At 44.5% G+C, this 20,361-nt stretch overlaps 1 protein-coding gene across 1 annotated transcript; it reads left to right on the plus strand.

Moving 5' to 3' along the window:
* The first annotated feature begins 11,161 nt into the window (after positions 1-11,161).
* Positions 11,162-19,473, plus strand: Gsc (goosecoid homeobox). Its single transcript, XM_089070393.1, has 3 exons — positions 11,162-12,594; positions 14,919-15,208; positions 18,566-19,473. Exons 1-3 carry the CDS (start codon positions 12,054-12,056, stop codon positions 18,839-18,841), a joined length of 1,107 nt encoding a protein of 368 aa, XP_088926519.1. The 5' UTR covers positions 11,162-12,053; the 3' UTR covers positions 18,842-19,473.
* Positions 19,474-20,361: the final 888 nt, after the last annotated feature.

Raw genomic sequence — 20,361 nt, forward strand, 5'->3', positions numbered from 1 at the left:
CATACGAATATTGATTAAATTTTAAAACGAATGGGCTATTTTTTTAAAAATTTCTCAAGCAATTTTTCTCGCGTAACAAGCTACAAATTACAATCCCTTCGATTTCACGGGTGCCCTCCGCGATTTCCGCGAAACAATCACAACAGAGATATTATTCGCGACGGCGCGAATCGTATATTTGTACGCGATTTGATCGAGAGAAAAACGCTCCGTTTTCTTCCTCCTTCCAGGAATTTCATTTTGCTCCGGCAATAAATAACCGATAGGGGCGCCGGGCCGCGATATCGCCGCGTTTATGTATCGCCGTTATTTTTCACGGCGTAACCTCTGATGTTGAGACATATCTCAAGCCAGCGATTAAAAGTGTTTTTTTTTATAAACCGATGTCACCGATGCATGCCCGAGAGCGGAGCGGAGCGGAGCAAAGCGATGACGCAACGAACCGTTACGAGTGACCGCGGATAATAATAATCGACGCGGTTAGTGGAAATGGTCGCGGGAAAACACACGCGGATTTTTATTATATTTTTTTTAATTTGTTGTTTCCTAATCGATCCAGGCGAAACTCTGCGTACGAAGTGTTAATATCCATTTATACTTTTGATTCGCCTCCATCAAATAATATCGAGATAGATACATATATATATATTTTTTTTTTTTTTTTTTAATGAAAAGTTACAAATAAACCGTAACGTGAATCGTCCTTTTAATAACAATTTTAAATAATTGTTTTTAAAGAGGAGAGAGAAGTTTACTCTCGGTTTATTATTCATGTAAGAATACTTATACCATTTTATTTATACTTTTCTGCATCATATATTTTGATACATGTGTAGAATGTATTTTATTATATTTTTTTAAGTATTTCTCTCTAAGCGGACGCAAGTAAAATAAACTTTATAATTATATAAGCTTTTTACTCTCTCTCTTTGATACGTATGTGTATGTGTAATGTACCTGGACAAGGACTTGACGTATTGTAAAGAAGATGTAAAACATCTCGTGGTCATTTAGAATGCTAATTAGAATTTGTGAAACAATTTTCTACTGCAGCATTTGACTTGAGAAATCTTGAAAATATGATTAAAGCGTATTAAGGCGATCGGTTAAAGCGGGTCCATACAAGAAAAAGTCTACTGTACTTTTTAATTATCATACAGTATAGAAAAATATAAATAAAATTTTTTATCTCGACATAAATTGTGTCTCTCTCGCAGTATAATTTTATATGACACAAAAATATAAAGGCTTTTATCCTGAATCATAGATCGTTTAAATATTCGAGATAAATGCGAATTCTCTTTTTTCCTGTCACGGTCGCGTCATTGTGCGAATTAAGATGTGTCCCGTATGAAGGGACGACAATAGCAAAGGGTTTGGTTGCGCGCGTAATCGAGGAAGAGGTAGTTTCTCGATTTCCAGCCCTTTGAGACCGAACCGAGACTTCATTCGATGACCGTGTCGATCTTGAATTGAAAACATCCAAATATTTTCATTAGACGGGCCCATTTTGCGAAGGGTGGGCCGTGCCATTTTCGCGGGATCCCCTTTCACGAGAAATCGATCTTGGGGTCGATTGGGGGCTACCTTTCACGCCGGGGAGATCCTCCGCTACGCGAGCGATCCTTGGCTGAAGAATCCCCGAACGATCCCCGCAGCGTGTGTTGTCGTCGTATAAAGAGGCGGATTACACGGTGTCCATTTCAAGACATACAAGGAACTGGTGTTTGCAGTAAGTCCTCCCCCTCCTCCTTTCCTCCCTGCCTCTCGTTTGCTCTCCCCCGTCCGCTCTCTCCTTCTCTCCTTCGGTCGCCAGCCACCGGGTCCTGCGGGCGTATACCGAGGCCGGCATTATCTTCGCTGTTTTGCCGATTCAATTGTGTGTGCGGTGAAAGGCGGCGTTTAACAAGAGTTTAATAAAAGGCAAACAGCGCGGGATCCTCGATCGTCCTCTCTCGCGGGCCGTTTCTCGTTTCTTCCGCTCCCGCGCGCGCGAAACCACTCACCATCTCTCTGTTTCCTCTTCCATCCCTCTCGGCTCTCCTGCCCCGCCGTACGTTTTTCCTCGAAGGGATTACCCGGGAAAAGCCCGGGCCTGTCGGCCCGAAGAAAAGAGGGAACACACGCGAAAGGAAAGAGATTCGAGAAAGGATCGCAGCTGCCACGCACCGATTGGCCCGACCAAAAAAAAGTAGCGATTCCTCTCGCTCTCCCGTCTGTATTTCTGTTTTCGCTGATCCGTGCGGGCGGGTGGACGAGAGGAGGGGGGGGGGGAGGGAACGGGGATGTGGATAGAAGAAGCCACACGGAGCGAGCGGACAAGCGTGGATCCCTTCGATCGCGAGAAAGTTTTCTGGAGAAAAATCATCGATCGGAGAGTTTACTTCCAAAGCGTCTTAAATTCGTGCACCTGCAGGAGTATAAATAAATTCCAGAGTGACAACTTATGTGTGTCGCGAGCTTATTATTATTATAATTTTGTAAAAAGTATTTCGAGTTTTTGAAGGTGTGTAAAAACTTGGAAATCAATCCTTCACCGCTTTGGGATAAATCTTTTTTTTTTTTTTAGAATTATAACGTCTTTTTCGCTTGACTTTTTTTATAATGTCTTTCTTTTCCTTAAAATTATTGAAACAGTTGATAATTATTAATTATAAAGCGACGCAATTTTTTCTTGGTAAAGAAAATTAATGTTATATGATAATCGTTTCCTAGATGCATTTGAAAATTTTATCGCGAAAAATAACCAGTTTGAATAACCAGTTTGATACTTAGACTTTGAGTAAAATAAAGTTTTAATAAAAATAAACTATTAAACAGGTAAACAATCTTCGTAACGCATATCTTCAATACAGATGGAGAAAAAAACGTTCTTTCTTTTCTTTCTAAAAAGATCGGCTCGCGTTTTTTTCCTGACCGATAAAATGTCTGCGAAACTCAGCTGCTCAATTATCGGAGATGTTCGAGACACCTCCACCCCCCGAAACGATCGATCGATCGTTAAATCGCAAAATCCGCCCCTCCTTTTCTTCCAGTTTTTTTTTCTCCTTTCTCTTTCTTTTGTGCCGATCTCGGTAGAAGCGGGCGGACTAAGTCAGTAACCCAGTGGAAACTCGCCCGGGGCGACCTTCCCCGTGCCCCACCTGTCCCCCGTCCCCTCTGCCGATCGATCAGTTCTGATGTAATTATCCAAACGTTGAATTTTTTATCGCGGTGAAACAATAACGCATTTTCAGAGCAAACAGCACTCGCTCACCGGAGGCCGCGGAGGCAGCTCGCGCCCGATCTGGGAGTACCCACATCGTCCGCTTGTGCCCCCCCCCCTCCCCTGTGTTTACGCAACGTGTAATAGAATAATCTGCGCGTAACGCGCGGGGTTGGGGACGGGGAGGTGGACGATGCCACCGCGGGGCAGAAGTACTGCGGCACATCTTTGTTTACCGCGCGCCATCGGTTTCCACTCCCGGAACATCTCCCGTCACGCGAATTTGCGGAAGGATGGTAATCGCGCGATAAAGCGCGCTTTTTCTTTTTTATCTTTTCTCTTCACCACCGACATGTAATACTCCACCGCCATGGTGATCGCCGTCCTCGAACCTTCGACCTCGCTGTATCGAAAGGGGATTTTAGTAGGTAAAAGTAAATAATGCCTTAAGTCAATTCGTTAAAGATTTTTCTCGTTAATTTGCAATTTCTGAGTTCGCCTGGAGATAACAATGTAAGTGTCACGTCGGGAAGCATTTTTAATAAAAAAAAAAAATCAACTGAGAGATTTTTTTTATACATTTACAATTTTCAAAATTCCTTTGAAAATAATAATATCTCTGAGTGAACGAGTTCGAAGGATATTTTCATCGATATTTAAATCGATGTTCGACTATAATTTATGTTTATAAATTTCTAGATTTCTCGATTTATTCGGGAATAATAATATATGTGAGTAATTTGAAGAAGAGAATGTTTTGTCGTTTAAAGAATGAGGCTTTACCACCTAATCATCACGTAATTAATTATACAATCAGGACGTAAAATATTAATGTTACACGTATTTGTACGTATTAGGAATACGCGGCGTACGAAATGCACTGTGCGTGATGTACAGTGGTGTATCCATGTTTTGAAATTCTATCTGAAACGCACGTATTGTTGGCAACAATTTCTCGAGCGGGATATTAAAGGCCGTCCTTTATCAGCCGCTTAATGCCGCTATCACCTCCATTTAAGCCATTCTATTAACTCGCACCTCCGGATTTAATCATTATGCCGCTGTATAATCGCGTTGTATTGTGCGCCGTACATAATGTGCGCCATACAATATTATTATGCTATTATACGTTTACGGTGACAAATCGATGGAGAATCTTACGTTAATTTCAGGGTTGTTTAGTGACAGATAGAGAGGAAAGAGTACTCGGCAACGTGTCGCGTTTCCTCTACGTGGCGAACGGCGCGTCACTCGAGAGGTGGGAGGGGGGGGCGAAGGGAAAGAGAAGGGGGAGTTTAGGTCGTGGAAAATAGGGGTAATCCTGTGCTACACGAAAACCTCATCGGGCTTTGCCGGGCGCAAGATGCAGAATCAACAAATCCAGCGGGATTAGATAACATCCCACGGGATTGCCGCGGTCCTTCACCTATATCCTCCGTCGAATCCCCGCGGAGAAGTGCGCCCTATTGTTAGCCCACCGAGTTATTGGTATCACTTAGCGAAATCCGTATCCGTCGGAAACGGCTTTAAAAGAGCCACCGTCGATAGTCTCACGTACATCGGGCGCTTCTATTTATTTATTTATTTGTCTTCTCATCGACTTATTTAGCCCGACAGCCCCACGTGCGGCCATTAACGGGGGATGATTCTCATATATTCTCGCGGTTCGAAAGTGCGCGCATTTGACGAACGAAAAGATCATCTCTCGCTAGAAACGTCTCCTTTCGTGATTTTGGGAAAAAAAAATTCCTCCACTACAGTGTCGAATCAGAAAAGGGAGAAAAAAATATACCGAAGGGTAAGATTTTTCGTCGCCATCTACTACGTTCAGCTACTACGTTTCAGCATTTATTTTTCCAACGAATCGCATCTCTCCAACGAAATTGGTGGTGCTTTACGCGAGCGCATTTTTTCTTTTTTTTTTTTCATTCTCCTCCTCCCCTTTTTTCGATCAAATTCAGCCGTGTACCTTACGGCGACGATTAATTACGCTCGCCGCTTGTCAGAAAATGCACTATTTGTCAGGCGTGTATCGGATCCAATTTTAATGGCGTCGACATAAAAAAAAAAAAATGTGCACTCGGCAAGAACCGGAGTTGATTTTTCCGCGGCGAGGTCTACACGCGCGTTATTTTTTTCGCTCGCTCTTCCCTACCCCCCCCCTCTCTCTCTCTCCCCCTTCCCGCCCTCCTCCTTTCCGCCCGCCCCCGTCCCGACATTTATTTCGATTTTTTTTTTTCGGGTACGCTCGGTCACCTGAAAAGGAATAGGTGAAAACTGTTAATTGGTTCCCTGCTGAAAATACGGCGGTGTAGCCGGCGGCTGGTTGCGACGCGTTTTAAGCAGAGCGGTGTGCGTGGGGCGCCAGGTACCACCGGCTATGTGTACGTATGTACACGCACACGCGTACATATATGTACGTATGTACGTATACACGCATACACGTATATACGTATATGCGTACATACACACACACACACACACGCGTGCACGCGTGCAACGAGCGTCAAGGAGTGTAGAGCGTGCTCCGGCAGCGTGTCCGTCCAATTATGGAAAATTAATTGGCGATTGGTGACTCGGGGCGATGCGAACATAGTTCAGCGTCGAATAAACTTCCTTTGTATTCCGATCAGCCTTTGACAGCGGTGTAATAATTAAAGTAATTAACGTGCATGCCAATAAATTTGAGATCGTTGCGCATCGTCGCGCGTACGAGCGCGGACAATTATTCGTCGCGCGCGCATCTATATGTCGCGCATGTATAAATGAATTTGTATATAAACGCGTATATAAGAGATACGCATATATATATATATATATATATATATATATATATATATATATAATATATGTATGTACATCGCGCAGCGATCTCGAGTCCGTGTTCTCGATAATAACTGGCAGAATCCCCGCGTAATTATAGGCATGTTATTTCGTGCCGCGCACAACAGTTTGTATATAATATTTCTCCGCCCGGCGAAAATCTTCTTTCCGCGGCCAGAAAGCCGCGGTTCGGCGCATCGAATAAAATTCTTTGCGCATCAGAGATTCAATCTTATTATCGAAATATTTAAATTTATCAACCAAAGGAAAAATCAGCATCGGCGCATATTCGCGTCTCTGATCTCCACATTTGTCTCCACCATTAGATCGTAATTACGAATTACGATCGTAGATCGATTGTAAAACTACCCCCTGAGATCCGCGTCGCGTCCCGTCGGACCTTACGAACGGGCGAGAACCTTTTTTTTTTTTTTACGAGGGAGAAAGAGAAAGCATAAAAATCGTCGGCCCGCTTGGATCCGGGAACGGGCAAATATTTACGGGGAGCCATAATCGACTGCGCTAATCCTTGTGGAACTCACGTGAACAAACGCGCGGGACTCGGTCGGATGGATTAAGACACGCTCGTCCGCGTCCCGACTTCCCTTTCATCCCTTGAAATTCGGCATCCTTTGAGGATGCGCGCGCGCGCGCATGGCGTAGAAACAAATTTGCGCGTTGCATTACGAGCCGCGCGCGAAATATTAATTTTGCGAGACGCATCCGAAAGGCGACAATTCGCAGAGAGATGCAACGACACTCGCGGGAACACTCCGTAATCTCGTAATCTCGCTCATAATCTTTCTCTATGCCGGTATCTCGCTGCTTTTTGCAACTACTACTCGCTCTAATCCGCGGACTCTCGAGAGATTAACGGATAAAAGACGGCGGGCAAAGAGTGTTCTAAGTCGCATCTATCTTGCGCGCATCCCCTGTAATTTTAAAATTATAATAAACATCATCATGCGTAAGAGAGATTTCCAGGATTAAATTACGTTAACTGTTAAGTTACTTAAGTTTGATACGGTAAAGTCTCACATCGCCGTAATAATCACGTTATCCCACATGGGATTCAACCCTTCTTCCGTTATTCCGTTTGTATTAAATATTAAATTGTCACCATACAGACATATAATGTACGAAATATTTTATATCTTATTCTGACATATTTTAATATAAAATATAAAATGTGACAGTGAGCAGTTCTACATTAATCTGCTTTTATGTACTAAATAATAAAATGACTCGATTAGGAAAGAGAATGTAAAATTGCTTTTAAGAGGAATTAATAAATTGCAATATGTATATATAAATTACACATATCTTTATATATACATAATACATTTTTAAAGCTATAATCTAGAATGTATTGAGAAGTCCGGGATCAAGTCGGACGCTTTACAGCTGGTAATTGCTTTCCATTTCGATGCTTTTCGTTTTCCCGAGAGCATAAGAAGTAAACGAGCGTGAAATTCCGAAAGAATCGGTCAGCGGGCCTGAAATAATCGTCCCGAATGCAAAACCGAACAATGTCTTTGGCTGACGATGTCAACAACGTCACGCCGTTTCATCTCGGCGAACGATGCGTGTCAATGTAGGGCGTCCTGGGGTTCAAAGTCCTCTCCGCCCTCGGATAAAAATGGCGCACCTGAACTCTCTCCTGATGAGCGGCCGCAGTCCACTCGTCTCTACTTCAACTTCTTCATTCGCAGGAAGGCAGGAAGGCATCCAGTCAAATGTAATCGAGACCAACGGAGTCCGGGCGAGATGCCGAGAAGGGACTTCGGAAGCTGGAGAAGATCAGGTATATCGGTCCGCCCGACACCCCGCGGCTACACGTTTAAGAATATCGACGTGGATGCTTTTTCCAGAGCGTTCGCCCTCACGAAAGCGAGGCGAGAGCGAGAACGAGAGGGATAAGGAGGGTAGCGGTACAGAGGGATGGAAGGGGACAGGGCGAGATCCACTTAGCACGCCGCTTAGATGCGAAAACATCTGTATTGTCGCTGCATTAGCGCTGAGGATTCATCCCCCCGTGATTGCCGGGCAAATTGTAATCTTTTTCGTGGAAGCCGCCCCGCCGGGAGCGTTCCTTAAAGTGAGAGAGATTCCGCCGGGAGAAAAAGAGATGGGAAGAGAGAAGGAAAAAAAGAAAAAAGAAAGACGACCTCGACGTTGTCGATGGAGGATTCGTGCGACGCGAAACGAACTCTATATATATATATATATATATATATATATATATATATATATATATATAACGCGTATTATGGGATGGATATGATATTATCATTTTACATCTCTCTCTCAGTCTCCTTCTCATCGGCGCGCGCTCGATTGAGATTCATTCGTATTCAAGACGGCGCGATTTACGCCGCACGCGCCCTCCCCTTCCCCCTACCCCTCTCTCTTCCCTGCCACGTTCAAAAAGTAAACTTATTAACTTCGTTACCTCTCCTCCTCAAGAAAGAAGCGGTCTCATTCATAATTCATGATATTTCGTAGCCGCGCGGACTCGTATACCAAAACTTTCGAAAACTCGTCCAGCCTCGTCGTTCGCCATTTCTCGTTTTCGGGGGAACGATCTGTCATCTCTGCCGGGTAGCGCCGGGTGCGAATCGAAGAATCGCAAAAAGACCATCGGCAGATCAGGAGAGATATATTAGCGATGGTCGGTTTCTCAGTCCGTCTCTAATAAAATTCACGATGTATCGGCGAACAATGGCCGTCCGTTGCGAAAAGGGAGGAGGGTCCTCCTCTTCCTCGAGAATTCTTCTCGCGGATTCTCGCGCGCGCGCGAGTAACACGCCAGCATCTCCTGGTTCCGACAACGGCTTAAACCGGTAGGTAATATATAGGTAAGTAGACATAGGCAGGCAGATAGATGGGCATAATACGTATACACACGGATCGTGCGGAATACGGGATCCGGTTCGCCGGATCGGGCGTACGATTAACGTACGGATTAGGATTAAGCTCTGACGTGGATCTCACTGCGTCCGAATGGACTTGCAGTCGGGGATGATATCTCGGTCGGGAGGATCCGGGAGGAGGAGCTCCGTCGCGAGGGGGATAGAACCGGCTGGCCGTGCGCGCGGAATGCTTACAATCGTCGGGGGGGTACGTAACGCGCCCCACGAGGAAAAGAATGATCGAGGGAGGGGGAGAGAAAACGCTCTTCACGCTCGATTCTCCGTGTATGTCGCGATACCGCAGTCCCCTCGTACCCTCGCTCGCTACCCCCGAGAACGGGGGAAACGACAGTCAATGCACATTACAACGGTTTTATGTTATTAATGCGGACGCATTGGCCGGGATTTGAATAATTGAACAGATCCGTGCGGATTCGCTAGATAGGTATGGCTCTTTCTCCCTCTCTCCCCTCTCTCTCTCTTTCTTTCTCTGTCCTTCTCTCTCTCTCTCTCTCTCTCCTCTCTCTCTCTCTCTCTCTCTCTCTCTCTCTAGCCGCGCGCAACCGCCATAATCCAGATCTACCAACGCCTGAGCTTTCGCGTGGGGTTCATCGCGTTCGGATTGGCGTTTGCGCCTGCTGTTTGATCCCGTAACGTCGGCAAATAATCGATTCGATTATTTAAGATTACTGGTCGCGATTTCTAATCTTAGCTTAGACCTAAGATTAGCATTTATTGATATCCGAGTATAAGCTGTAAATGCAGAACGAAAGATGATACGTTGAGAGAGCCGGTAATAATTATGAATATCGAACATGGTGACAGGAAAGCATTTTGTTATAATTATATAATCAGAAAGATTTTATAACAAAATTAATTGAATGTACTAAATAATCTTAAATTTATTGTCATCTTGATCATTCAATGATAGAGTTCCAATTTAATTTGAAAAAGAACAAATATGTCGAAGTATCGAAAATATAGGACTCTTTATGAAATAAACTTAAGAGAGATAAAATAAATAACAAAAATTTATTAGATCGGTGAAAAAGATCAAGTTTTGCATTAAATAAAACCAAAAAATGTTGAAAAGATTGATAAGTGTCTTTGAAAAAGAATTTTGAAACCTACGGCGACAATTTTATTTCAATTTGATTAAAATTTTCAATTCTCTTTGATGAAAGAATAACAAATTTGTTGATAATAATTTTAATAATAATAATTTAATAATAAATTCTTTCAGTTCTTTATTCCATATAATAAGTTGTACTATAATAGAATTTTAATTTTATGTTGGAGAATTGCAAATATTTGAAATTTACAACAAGCAATGATTTTTTTCAATAATGTTACTTATGTTACATCGGCTGTAGATTAATGAATAATGTAAGTATTTTATAGAATATCTAATAAAATTATGAATAGCACTCCGTATATATCATTATTAAAGAATTAGAATCTAAAGTTTCAAACTTATTGTTTTTATTTGTAGGACAAAATTTATAATTTTAGATAATTTTCTAAATGCGTCTTAACAATTTCAACAATGCTATGTGTCACGATATACTATTATCCTACAATTGAAATAATTAAAATAAACTTAACACTGATTTATATTTAAAATATTCATTCAGAATTGAAAAGAATGGTCTTTCAATATATCGTTTTTAAGTTTTTAAAATGAAAAGATTACATTAAAGCTATCGGAATACTTTCTAACGCGACGCGTTCTATTATACTTTCGAAAAGTATGGTTTTAAGATGGTTTGCAAAAATAAGCTTCTCGATTCGATCGTATGCTCGAGGGGCGAGTGATTCGGTAACCTTCGCAATACGTATCGATAAATATGTCATTCTCCTCCGCGACTCTTTCGCTCTTTTCACATCTCTCGTTCTCTCTCCGAGAGAGGCTCCTGCCTATTTTGCGACCACCCTCTCTCTACGGGCGCGCGTTGCCTCGCGTGTGTCTGTTGCCGCGGTGCGATATCTGAAAGGGGTACGTTCCCTCCACCCCCCTGAGCGTCGCGACGCGATCGCATCCTCTCGCGCGCGCAAGAGAACTCATCGTTGTCGTCGGCCTCCTCGTCCTCGTCGTCATCGTCGGCCCTCCGCTTCGTCCTCTCTCGCCCTCCCTCACACTCGCGTTTCGTAACGCGAAGGGGTGGGGAGGGGGGCGAGATACGAGGGAGCTATCACGATGAGAAAGCGCGCGACCGGGTGGTGGAAAAGTGGACGGGGCCAGATAGGGCCACGCCCCGATCGCGGACAACGCACGCCAACCCGACGCGGCACCCGAGGGTGTCCCTCTGTCCGCCACCGGCGCGGCTGGCGCGGCTCACGGGGGCCCACGGGGGTGGCTTTGTCGGTGTGCGCGAGGAACGGAGCGAGACGAGTAGGGTAGGAAGGTAGCGCGCACCGCGTCCACGCGGCATCGCGGCGGCCACCGCTATGGCTAGTCCACGAATATCCTTTATCGGGGAGATGTCACTTCGTGTCCGCGACGCGCGACGCTAGGCGCCCTGCGACGGCGGCCGGAGTGGATAAAGTGCGGCCGGCGACGACGAGTAGACGGCGAGCGGGGGGACGCTCGGATCACGGAAACGAATACCTGCCGCGGTGGAGATATCGGATTCGCGCCTTTTCCCATCTCTCGCGCGACCTCGACCCGTCGTCTCCCGCCGATGTTGAGCGCCGATGAGCGCTTGGACGTCGGTGAACGAATCGTCCGCGAGGCAGGAGCCTCGTATTCGTACACGGGACAGATTCATCCCGTCCGGCTGTAGAGGATAGAGAGATAAATATAAAGGAAGACAGGGACCAGCGATCCTCAAAAAAAATTGTCTAAGGTTCGCACGCGGTGCTCAGAAAGACTCGCGGGAAGTCGACTGCGCGCGGTCATTCTCGTTCTTACGATGCGAGCGAGAATGTAGCGACACGTCCGGAGAACGAGGACAGATCGAGGAGCATCCTTCGTTTTCGCGAAGGACCTCGAATTTACTCGTCGGCTTTATCTCGCTCGAGTAACGCCAAGGCACACACACACACACACACACATACACATACACACATACGTACCTAATACCCGCGAGCTCGAGAATCCCACGTTACGTAACATGGTAGAGAGCACTTATGCGGGCGACTCGCCGAGATCACGCTCGCCCATGACGGAGCCGTCGAGTCCGCTGCACTCGGATGGTCCCGGTATATCCGGCTACGGTCACAGCTATCTCTACAGCTACTCGCCGGACGCGCAGAATCACGTCGCGGTGGCGACGAGGCGCAACAATCAGAACGAGACGGTCGCCGCCGATGCCGTGCACGAGCGCACGTTCGCCAGGAGTCCGATCGGCACGGAGGAGACGATGCCGCGGCACCGGCACGGTGCGCGCGAACCGGTCGTTCCCTCGCGACCCGCGACCGGCACCTCCGCCTCCACCATGTCGTCCCCCACCTCGCTCTTCACCATCGACAGTATCCTGGCGCCGAGGCCGATCGGCAACGTCGTCGCGCCCACCAGCACCACCACCGTCGCCGCATCCGTGATCCAGACGCCGGAGACGATCGAGTCGGCCGCCGGTCGCACCACCACCGCGGCGATGCACCCCCTGCAACAGCAGCTGCACCACTTGGCGTTCACCTCGGCGGATTTTCTTGGTGGGTAACACACGCTCCTCGCGCCTCTCTCCGAGGAGATCGGTGTGAAAGCTCTTCTTCTCGGGTCTCGGGAAGTCCGTCAAAGGGGAGACGCGGAGACGGTCAAAGGGGATCTTAAGACCCTCTTTCCGAATCTCTTTTCCGAACGTCTTTTACACTTTTCAGTTCGAACTCCCGTCATTCGGGATTCTCGTACGCGTGAAATGATAATTAACACTTCCCCATTGAAGTTATCCGTAATCCTATAAACGACCATCTTTTACCGTTTTCGTGTAATTGTACCTTGAACGGACTCGATTCGTATCATTGTCCGTCACATGTCATTAAATTGAATTCACATCGCTGGATTATATTGAACCCTTACGTGCGACGAGTCGGCAATAAATACAGTTTTCGAACCGAGAAACTAATAGAAATAATAACGAGCGCTCGGGATCGCTCGTATCGAACAATTACGCGAAGTCGAGGGCGAACGATTAATTTATGCGTGCCGTTGGAAATGTTAATTGCATTTATTCGATTACATTACAGTTTTATCAAGCGATATCGAGGCAATATATCATTCTTTACAATCTTTTTTGCAATACGAATGAGAATGTCGATAATGTTCAGAATACCGGCCGTCAATTTAACGGCGCATTTATGGAAAATCAAAAACTCGTCGGAAGAGCCCAATCTCCACATACTTTTATATCCCGTAAATGAATTGGTAAATGATTTTCCCGATACAAAGCGATATATGAAGTTGAAAAAAATTATTTATTAACTCTAAAAATGAGAGAAAAAAATTTGGACAGTTATAAAATATTATAAGGCTTCATATCCGAATTAAACCGGAGCGATTATTCGACACTATATTACATCTATGATGCGTGAAACTTTGCTCGTTCGCCCGATTTATTCTAACCCTACATTTTTTTTAAACGCATCTCGATAATTAACTCACACATTCGCGCGGTAACAAACGTTTTACGAGCATTTTGAGCTCGCATATACATTTGAGTTTTACTGTCGTTAATAAATTCTATAAGATCATTTCCTATATATATATATATATATATATATATATATATAAAATTAGTGTATCATTTAATATTTTTGATTTTCAACTCATCGCCCACGACGAACAAATACATGTAGAAATTGAGATTCAATCCGTGTATCTTTTTCGCTACGATCCTTTATTTCCCGCGGGCTGATATTCCTCGTCTCGTCTCTACAACGTAAAGACTCTAATTCGTTTGCGTTTCATCAATTTTCTGTAGATTGATAAATAGTATTTCGCTCGGTGGAGAGACAGTTTAACAGTTTACAACGCAAAAATGTAAGACTCCGCGCGAATCCTAAGAGAGCCGGTGCGAAACACGCCAAAATTTCTTTCATGCCCGCAGGGGGGCTTTAGGTATTTTTCCGTCGAGGAAACTTGCGCTCTCTCGCATTGGGGATACGCGAGATGAAATCCGCAATCCGTTTCGATCATGCATGAACGATCTAGCTCCTTCCGCAATCCCGCTAGAAGACGGAGAACGTGAAAAGGAAGCATGCGAGAGAGAGAGAGAGAGATAGATAGATAGAGAGAGAGAGAGAGAGAGAGAGAGAGAGAGAGAGAGAGAGAGAGAGAGAGAGAGAGAGAGAGAGAGAGAGAGAGAGAGAGCGCAGGAGGAAGGGAGAAGCCCGTGGTTGCCCGTGGTAAAAGCAGAAATTTTTACCGTCCCCGCATTTTCATACGCAACGTCGCGTTTAAGCAGCTTTCTTCGAGATTTTAAAGTAAAACGTCCCCCGGGACGGGGGTGCCGGGCGACCTCTTTATCCCAAGCAACGTGAATGGGGCCTGTAAGTTTTATAGTATCGCGTTTCCGACCACCACCAACGTTCTCCGGCCTCCGTCTGCATTTTAATTCTCGGAGAAAACGCGTCGTCGGTTTCCGCGTCGATCGCGGGATTTCGGGATTTTGGACCTCGCGGTCGCAAAACGATCGAATGTAATCCTCCTTTTGTCAGTCGCGAGTCTATTTAGTGCCCGAATTACCCGAATTGTTACAATTATCGCTCGTCGCACAATCGATCCCAGGGCTCCCCTAAATGTTATAATCGCGAGCGCGAATGGAACCATTTGAATCTTTAATGCGGCGCAAAGTTCAAATGGCGTTGCGGCCGCCAACATCGGATAATCTTTATTGTCATTTGCGTGATGCACGCGCGATTACACGAGCGATTACACGAGACACTAGGACACGCCCTTGGTATTCGGATTCGTGGGGGAGTTTTAAGAGAGCTTGAAGAGATGGAGCTTTATCAGTCTTTCCGTTATTTCCGGATTTCAGCCGCGGCATATCCAGGATTATATCCCGGAGGATATGTGGCAGCGATGGCCGCCGCCGGCGTTTCCCTTCACGGACAGCCAGCCTTTTATCACACCGGTCATCCCTATCAAATAAATCCCAACAATCCGGGAATGGGCCCGATGGCGAAGAGGAAACGTCGCCATCGGACGATCTTCACGGAGGAACAACTGGAACAGTTGGAGGCCACCTTCGACAAGACGCATTACCCCGACGTGCTCCTGCGGGAACAGCTGGCCCTTCAAGTGGACCTCAAGGAAGAAAGGATCGAGGTCAGCCAAATTTTAGATTCTACCACATCGAATCTTTCATTCGCGCGCGCGTGCGCGTAAAAATTTTTCTTTCTCTCTTGGGTAATTATTTCTTCGACGAAATAGAATCACGCAACACGCAACACTTTAACGTATTTATGATTTATCAATATTCACCGTTAATTATTTTGAATTGCAAAAATTGGGAAAACTAGAAAGAAATACACTCAGATGGATTTAATTGATAAAATTATAATCGTGAATATCCCTTTCGGTCACGCGCGGAGCGTCGATGGTTTTAATGGAATAATAGCAGAACTAAAAGAAGAGAAGAGCGTATGGAAAAGGGCGTATGTTGACAATTACGAGTCATCGTCATCCCGTCCGCGCGGACGCTTTTCGAAAACGAGAGAAACCGGCTACCGTTTCGAGAGCGCGACGGCGTCCACGGCGGCCGCAGCCGTGCAGCGGCGGAGCTTAAGCCGCTTGCCGATGACAAATTACTTTCTCGAGCCGTGAAACGGAATATTGGATTTCGGATCGACAAACATTGACCGTCCGGATGGCCCGGGTCCGCACGCACAATTTGTAATGTAATGTCGGCAAACTACGCGCTCGCGCCGCCGCCGCCGCCGCCGTCGCCGCCGCCGCCGCCGTCGTCGTTCCTGAGTGGGATGGAACGGCCTGTGTTTGTCGTCCTAATGCATAAAAGCCCATAATATTTTAACGCGGTCATTAAAATTTACCGCGGCGGGTATTTATCGGAGCCTCGGTCGACTTGAGCTAACAAGTTGCATGCTAGATTAAAAGCTTTAGCGATAATGTGTTTACTTCAATTATACATACGATCGCGCGCTCTCATTTCGCACGCGCGTGCAATACGCACGCATACACGCGTGTCGATCCGGCGCGTACACGCACGTCGTGCAATTTATAATCTCTCTCTAAAGTGGTGTACTCTCTGTAGACAAGAGGGCGAGAGCGAGAGAGAGAGAGAGAGAGAGAGAGAGAGAGAGAGAGAGAGAGAGAGAGAGAGAGAGAGACAGCACGTTGTTTTCCGCGTTACGTTAATTTCGTATAAATTTACCTTCCAATAAGCTCATTGTGTCGCCGATTGAGCGTTATTTTTCCAGTAATTAACGATCTAGTTTTTCCAATCTGACGATAAGCGTCATATTGTAATTTCTGTGATTTTTACACAGCACAGGTGGCTGGAAGCGGGATTCTTTTGTACAGATTGTTCTGTACACTCCGACGCATTCATCTCGTCCGCGATGTGATTGAGATAATGATGTTTTAATTTTATTAAAAAGCCCTTTTTTTCGACGATGAAAAATTTATCAAATTAATTGATAATTCCCCGTTAATTTCCCCCGTAAAAATATGCCGATCAATTGTTAATCTAATTACATTTATATACACGGTAATAAAGCCGTGACTTAAATCATTAAACTGTATCTAAATTACCCAACCATTTTGAATTCTCCGCACGTTAGGATCATGGGGGAATCGAGGGATCGAGGGATGAAATGTGCGAATGAATTGTGCAAAGTAGCGTAAAATAGTCGTCGGACATAGCGTCGACGAAATCTCAGCCCGACGGCGATTTCCGTCGAGCAATCACGGAGTCTGAGAATCATTGACACTCGCGTGGGACCACCCGCGTCGCGTCGGCTTTGCCAAAGAAAGGTCCCTCGAGTCTCGAGAGTTGTTTAAAGACGGGAACAACATATACCTGCGTGTCTGCGGGGCCGTCTCTCGGAGTGAGAGTCCGCCGGAGGTGTTTGCATAGAATTAGTAGAATAGCGACTCTTGGTGCGCCCGATGGAGGGAGCAGGGGGAGAAGAGAGGACAAAGAAAGAGCTAGGAACGGGTCGGCCCAGAGAGGGGGGAGGGGTGGGGAAAGAGCGGCGAAGAGGGGGTGAGAAAGCTGAGGCACTGTTTTGTGTACTTTCAAGATCCGAGAGACTCCGACGTCGGATCCGAAGAGAAGATCGACACGAGGGAGAAACAACAGCTCGGAAACTATCGGCGTTTTTTCCGCACTTTATTTAGGAACAGACTCTGGGAGATAGAAAATAGTACTCGACGTATTAATCGACCGCGTGTGATTATTATATAAAATTTCTGTGATTATTAAAATTGGCCGAATGAACGAGAACCCTTGACTCGTGTCAAATATCGCGATCAGATCGTGACAGATTCAATTTTGCATCTCGCGAGAAGTAAACGGTACCTCCACCAACCTGGACCTCGATCTGAGAGAAACGTTTCAAAGTGAAGAACGAGGGTTAAGCTATTACAATGGTTAATGCAGCAAAACGAACGAGCGAGCAGGGGTTGAATATTGATTGTCGGTTTTCATACGGATTGATTCAGACAGGCGTGAGGGACATATGTGTGTCCCGCGAATGCAGCGGGAATTCGTTTGATGTCTCTCACGCATGTCTTTTCTTACTTCGTTAAGTAAGTAATAATCTCGCGGCGCACGCATCGCATCGATTTTGAAAACATTATGTCTTTCTTTAATTATTGCTCGGTGACCGTTGGTCACTCGCTCGGCAAACCGTCGTTTAAATTTATAATTAAAACAATAATTAAATGATTAATATGAAATTAATATAATTAAAAGCCAACGGCATCACGTCTTATTTATTTAAAAAAAGGAATATAATTACACTACTTTATAGTTTATATAATTGTTTCATAACTCATTATATAACTATATAAATATAAGATAAAAACTTGATTCATTATTAATATTGCTCGCTGATGACGCTATCTTATTTTGTTGGCGCAAAAAGGTTTGTCTTATTCTATCAAATAAAATTGAAAACAGATTTTCAGTAAAATCGAAGCAAAATTGCCGCTAGGGGCTTCAGCGTGTTTTTCTTTTTTCATTTGGAGAGAAATTTTTCAGTCTTTTTTTTTTTTTTTTTAAAGAACTTTGGTTTCTAACTTTATTTAATGCGGAGCTTGATGGAAAAACAACAAATTTTTTATATCAATTTGACGCTTTTATCCGTGGACAAAATAAATCCTATTTAATCCTTTATTCGATCAATGCTTTCAAGCAACGCTTGAAATTTCTTCACGCAATTTTTTTCTTATGCATCCTCTACAATATTTTTGTTATTACAGTCGAATCTTAAACAATATATATATATATATTACAAATTCTTAGTAGTCAAGTTTTTATGCTCTTTTCGATTTCGAACAATATAACACATAAAAATTATTCACATCTAAAAGGAATGAAAATATTTATCGCTTTCAATTATTCGAGAGGGAATTCGTTCGAACGAATTTGTTCCACCGAATGAAGAGATCAATCTAGGACGAATCTAAATGCCAAATGTTGAACTGTGCTTATTTCAGGTGTGGTTTAAGAATCGTCGCGCCAAGTGGCGGAAGCAGAAGCGGGAGGAGCAGGACCGCCTTCGGAAGCTGCAACTGGAGCAGCGTCAGCGCACCGACGACGGCGGCACCGCGACGACGGTGATGGTGGGCGATCGTCTGAGTCTGAACAGACAGCAGCAGCAGCAGCAGCAGCAGCAGCAACAACAACAGCAGCAGCAACAGCAGCAGCAGCACCACCACCAGCAGCAGAAGCTCGAGCAGGACACGGACAGCTCCGACCTTGAGGTAGCGTAGTGCGGCCGTGACGACGACGAGACGCGACGAGTCTCGCTCATCGATAAGGTCGAGGAGGTCGAGGACGATGGAAGACGGCGACCGGTGCTTTCGCGCTCTTATCGACATGAACGTGTATGAGCATGTACATACGTGATTGCGTTGTAAATACCATTGTAAATATTGACTAACGATCAATGTGTACAATACCGAAATAAATTATTGCATCGAAGCACGAAGAGAGCGATGTGGTCGTCTGGTCCCCCTTGTGCGCTTTCCACGCGTCTTCCAGAAGAGAAGGATACTTTCCTTTCTCTTTTTATTAAATAAAATTAAATTTACTTATTTAAATTAGAGAATAATAAATCTTATCGCGTATCACGATAAGATTTCTGCAGGCGAAAGAATCCTGTAGGTTGTATACATACCGTTACTAAATCCTTGCCAAACATTCGAAGATCATTGCGTTAATCGTGCAAATCTCCTTTCCGATTATGTCAGCGATGTTAAAGGTAACATTGGTTATATGGAAATTAATTGATAGAATTGATTTCGCCCGTCTTCCATCCCACGCGACTATTTTGTTCGTTACATCCACTTAAGAGCACGTGATTTAATTCAATTATAAGTAAAATTAAAAAAAAAAAGAAAAATTTAGTTTAAATTTATCTTGCCTCGTCGACCTCGAATTTTTCACGATTAATTTTCGTTGACCTTCAACCTTATTCGAAAAGGACGGTATCCATCTTTTTCTACAGCACTTTTATTGGAGATTCTACGACATATTTACATATAAGTGCGTAGCGAGGTGTCCATTTAGATCGCGAGAAATTTAAATTCCGCAACACTCTCTCTCTACTATCGCTTATTGTTATTGCTGGAGTGCAACCCAGGTTTTACAACAATATTTTCTTATTGAAATCGCCTCGCTGTTGTGGAAAATACATTCTCGTTTATATAAACGTTTACACGGAGCTTCGATATTCCTCTACGCATAAATATTAAAGTCCGTCGATCGTTTAGGAATTTTGAAACGGTCACGTTCGGAAACTTTCGCTCGGCGATTTTACAGAAGAGAGCTTCTTCTTAACTTGAAGAGAGTTAATTGTATCAAAATAATTTCTATCCATATGAATTATACTCAAATATAGATTTTATTTAAAACTTTTAGAAAAATAAAAACAGTATTGATTTTTATTTTTCGATATTTACGATTTGTTTTTTAAATTCTGAATTATCATTTTCACTCGTTACGTATAGTTCGTTTAAATTTTCTCAGTTTTTATCTTTTCACTCCTCTCCCATTTTGCCCATCGAATGCAAATTTCGGAAATGCCCCCGGCATTATGCCGGCGAGTTTTCCAAAGCAGTATCTCCTCTCGCGCGCTTTTGCGCGAGACTCGAGCGTAGCGTCCATTTCAACGATTCTGAGGATTTCGATGGGATTTAGAGTGAATCGGCTCTGTTCCGGCGAGTCGATTATCAGCACGAGCACCGGCACGAATTTGCGGAAGGACGTGGCTCTCAGTAGATACGCGGCG

This window comes from Pogonomyrmex barbatus, unplaced genomic scaffold (assembly GCF_055798465.1).
Source record: "Pogonomyrmex barbatus isolate J1 unplaced genomic scaffold, ASM5579846v1 scaffold10, whole genome shotgun sequence".
In the NCBI taxonomy this organism is placed as follows: domain Eukaryota; kingdom Metazoa; phylum Arthropoda; class Insecta; order Hymenoptera; family Formicidae; genus Pogonomyrmex; species Pogonomyrmex barbatus.

Excerpts from the sequence above, each read along its gene's own strand:
- Gsc (XM_089070393.1), top strand. The coding sequence starts at position 12,054 with ATGGTAGAGAGCACTTATGCGGGCGACTCGCCGAGATCACGCTCGCCC. Across the intron at positions 12,595-14,918 it reads CACCTCGGCGGATTTTCTTG|CCGCGGCATATCCAGGATTA; the intron begins GTGGGTAACACA and ends TCCGGATTTCAG. Across the intron at positions 15,209-18,565 it reads TCAAGGAAGAAAGGATCGAG|GTGTGGTTTAAGAATCGTCG; the intron begins GTCAGCCAAATT and ends TGCTTATTTCAG.